Raw genomic sequence first — 3,505 nt, forward strand, 5'->3', positions numbered from 1 at the left:
CCACTAGTTGTGTTACCAGGAACAGGTCGCGGTTTTAGTCTCTTCTGTAAAATAGAGATAATAAGAAATGTCCTCAGCGTTTTGTCAAGTTTAGAGGTAACACATTGGTGAGGTGCCTCACGCGTGATTAGTGGTGGAGCTTGCTGTGGTCAAGTCTCTAATGGTGACACTCTAGGGCATACATCAACAGCAACCTGGCCAAGTCGTCTTCTACAGCTACAACGTGGAGTTTTCCACCCCAGTCCTTCATTTTACTTCTCATAGTATTTAACTTTTATATTATTGTTAGATGTCTTTAGTAACTTGCCTTACAGTCATTTTCTTTGAAATTCAATTTCTTCCTCAGGGTCTCTTTGGAGATTAAAGAGAAAGAGTGGCAAATTTAGGCTGTTAGAGCAATTTTCATTGAAAAGTGGATCATTGTTTTCATTACCCTACCGTTAATGTTTTCTATTTTCCTTTATCAGCGAGTTACTTTCTCTCGATTCGTATCGCCAAACTGCACTCTCTTGTTTTCTTGCAAAATGAAAGGAGACAACCATGAATGAGCCACTAGATGATGTTGCAAATGCTTCTGATTTCCCCAATTATGCAGCTGCTCTTGGAAACTGCACTGATGAAAAGATCCCACTCAAGACGCACTACCTCCCAGTTATTTATAGCATCATCTTCCTGGTGGGCTTTCCCGGGAACGCAGTAGCAATTTCCACGTACATCTTCAAGATGCGGCCCTGGAGAAGCAGTACGATCATCATGCTGAACCTGGCCTGCACGGACCTGCTGTACCTCACCAGCCTGCCCTTCCTGATTCACTACTACGCCAGCGGAGAAAACTGGATCTTTGGGGATTTCATGTGCAAGTTCATCCGCTTTGGCTTCCATTTTAACCTGTATAGCAGCATCCTCTTTCTCACCTGTTTCAGCATCTTCCGCTACTTTGTCATTATTCACCCGATGAGCTGCTTTTCCATCCATAAAACTCGATGGGCTGTGGTGGCCTGTGGGGTGGTGTGGACCATTTCACTGGTGGCCGTCATGCCCATAACCTTTCTGATCACGTCAACCACCAGGACCAACAGATCCGCCTGCCTCGACCTCACCAGTTCAGATGACCTCACGACCATCAAATGGTACAATCTAATTTTGACGGCGACCAACTTCTGCCTCCCCTTGGTAATCGTGACACTTTGCTATACGATGATTATCTACACCCTAACACAAGGACCTCAGACGCACAGCTGCCTTAAGCAGAAAGCTCGAAGACTAACCATTCTGCTGCTCCTCGTGTTTTATATATGCTTCTTGCCTTTCCATATCTTGAGGGTCATTCGGATTGAATCTCGCCTGCTTTCAATCAGCTGCTCCATTGAGAATCAGATCCACGAGGCGTACATCGTTTCTAGACCGCTGGCTGCCCTGAACACCTTTGGCAACCTGTTACTGTATGTGGTGGTCAGCAACAACTTCCAGCAGGCCGTCTGCTCGATGGTGAGATGCAAAGCAGGTGGGGACCTAGAGCAAGGGAAGAAAGTCAGTCACTCAAACAACCCTTGAAACGTTTCACATGCTCAGCCAAAAAGAAATGCTGGTATTTCACCTGTAACTTCTACGAAGTCCAGACTATCTCCCTCGGTGGAACTCTTAGGACATACTGTGCACTCAGGTAATGATGTGCCGGAGCCAGGGCAGGGCTGCTGTGAGTTCTTTGCAACCTGTCTATTGAGATCCTCAATACTGGTACATGCGTATCAGTAAAGAATTCAGATGCAGAATTGGAACTGTGGGAGGAAATCTAGTTTCACCAACTTTATATATATAAATTTATAAAATTATATATAGTGTGTATATATATATAAAAATTGATGTTCACCCCCTCGCCCTAAATCTCTCAGTATTTAATGCCACAATAAGAGAAAGCCAATCTTTTCATTCAGTTTCTTGCTTCTTTGTACGCAGGTCTATTTGTATTGAGGCCCTACACTACTCAAGGCATTATTTGTATATTTTTCAATATTCGCTTTTTAAAAAATTTCATATCTTTAATTTTTTTTCAAACTTTGCTTTGAGATTATTAAACTGTGTTTTTCACTAGGCTTTAGTCAGTTGTGTAGAGGAAAGCAACCCAGGTACAATACCCTTGAGACAATTCAAAGATGTCCATACAGATAGCTGTCCATACATAATTATGTATGGACATAATCGATGTCCATACATAATTCCCAAATAGGGGAATTATGTCTGTATTGTTGTAGATCATTTTTAAAATTGTTATTGAATTTATAAAAATGATCAAGTTGTACTAGTAATTATCAACATGTCCTGGGGAAGGAAGGAGCACTTTTAGGGGAACAGAAGTACTTTTCATGTATTTATTGGGTATTAAATAAAATCTAACATTGTTTTGATTTCTGTGGGAAAATATTCCAGGAAACACTAATTCTCTTTAGCTACCTTCTCTTTTGTGCCTCTCTTGAAAATATGTTCTCTATTATAACAGCCAGAGCTATTTTTGAACTGTGTGTATTTAATTATCATTAAATGTAAATATTTGAGAAAATGCCTAGTGTGGATATTCAAAACCCTGGTAAATATGTTGATACAATTAATAAACTAATTTAAAATCACCGAATAGGCTGGTAATAGTTTTCTCTGAAAATGTAGCTTTACCGCTATTATACTTACTGGAAGCTTATGTTCTCCATGTTTACAGAATAAAAATAATTTTAAGAATCCGTTATGGAATAAGGCCGGAAGAGATGATTTAAACAAAGAAAAGGGTATCATAGGAACTCTTCATGATTTTCAGGCTTTTCTAGGACTTAACATCTGACTTAGACCTAAGTGAGGATGCTTGGAGTCAGGAGACACAAGGCGTGTGGAGGAGAAAGAGGAAAGCCAGCGGCTCTGTGCATGAACTTCTCTGGATGATGGCATTCTCTCTACCCACTACCTTCTGAGCCGTCTTTTGCTGGGCTTTCTCTTCTTTTTTATTTTTGGCCGCAATGCGAGGCCTGTGGGATCTTAGTTCCCTGACCAGGGATTGAACCCAGGCCCTGGACAGTAGAAGCGTGGAGTCCTATCCCGGGCTTTTTTATAGCATGTAGAATGAGCTCTTTCACTAGAGGGCCCAACTTGCCCCTCTGTGCAGGTGCACAGTGTGGAACTGCGTTCAAAATTCCACTTGGAACCGAGAAGCTGGGTAGCTCTCCTCCCCATACCCACACCCCTGATGCGCAGCTCAGCTCTTGGGCCATCACCAAAGCGTGGCCAGAATAGCCTTTATAGTAATACCACGGTTTTTATTCTAGCCCTTTCCTTTCTCTCTCTCCCTCTCTCTCTTTCTTATTCCAAAGATTTCACCCACCAGAGAAAAGCTGCCTCAATCTCCTTCATCCCAATCTCAACTTGTCACTATAGATTCTTTTATCCTTTTCCTTCTTCCCTCCAGTTTACAGACCAACAAATCATCTCTTTCTTTCTTTTTTTAAGAATTTATTTATTTATT

At 41.6% G+C, this 3,505-nt stretch overlaps 1 protein-coding gene across 1 annotated transcript; it reads left to right on the forward strand.

The window, feature by feature from the left end:
- Positions 1-470: 470 nt before the first annotated feature.
- Positions 471-1,554, forward strand: OXGR1 (oxoglutarate receptor 1). Its single transcript, XM_067713513.1, has one exon. It carries the CDS (start codon positions 541-543, stop codon positions 1,552-1,554), a length of 1,014 nt encoding a protein of 337 aa, XP_067569614.1. The 5' UTR covers positions 471-540.
- The last annotated feature ends 1,951 nt before the right edge of the window (positions 1,555-3,505 follow it).

The sequence above is a fragment of the Pseudorca crassidens genome, chromosome 18 (assembly GCF_039906515.1).
Source record: "Pseudorca crassidens isolate mPseCra1 chromosome 18, mPseCra1.hap1, whole genome shotgun sequence".
Lineage (NCBI taxonomy): Eukaryota > Metazoa > Chordata > Mammalia > Artiodactyla > Delphinidae > Pseudorca > Pseudorca crassidens.

Coding starts and splice junctions, on each gene's coding strand:
- OXGR1 (XM_067713513.1), top strand. CDS start 541: ATGAATGAGCCACTAGATGATGTTGCAAATGCTTCTGATTTCCCCAAT.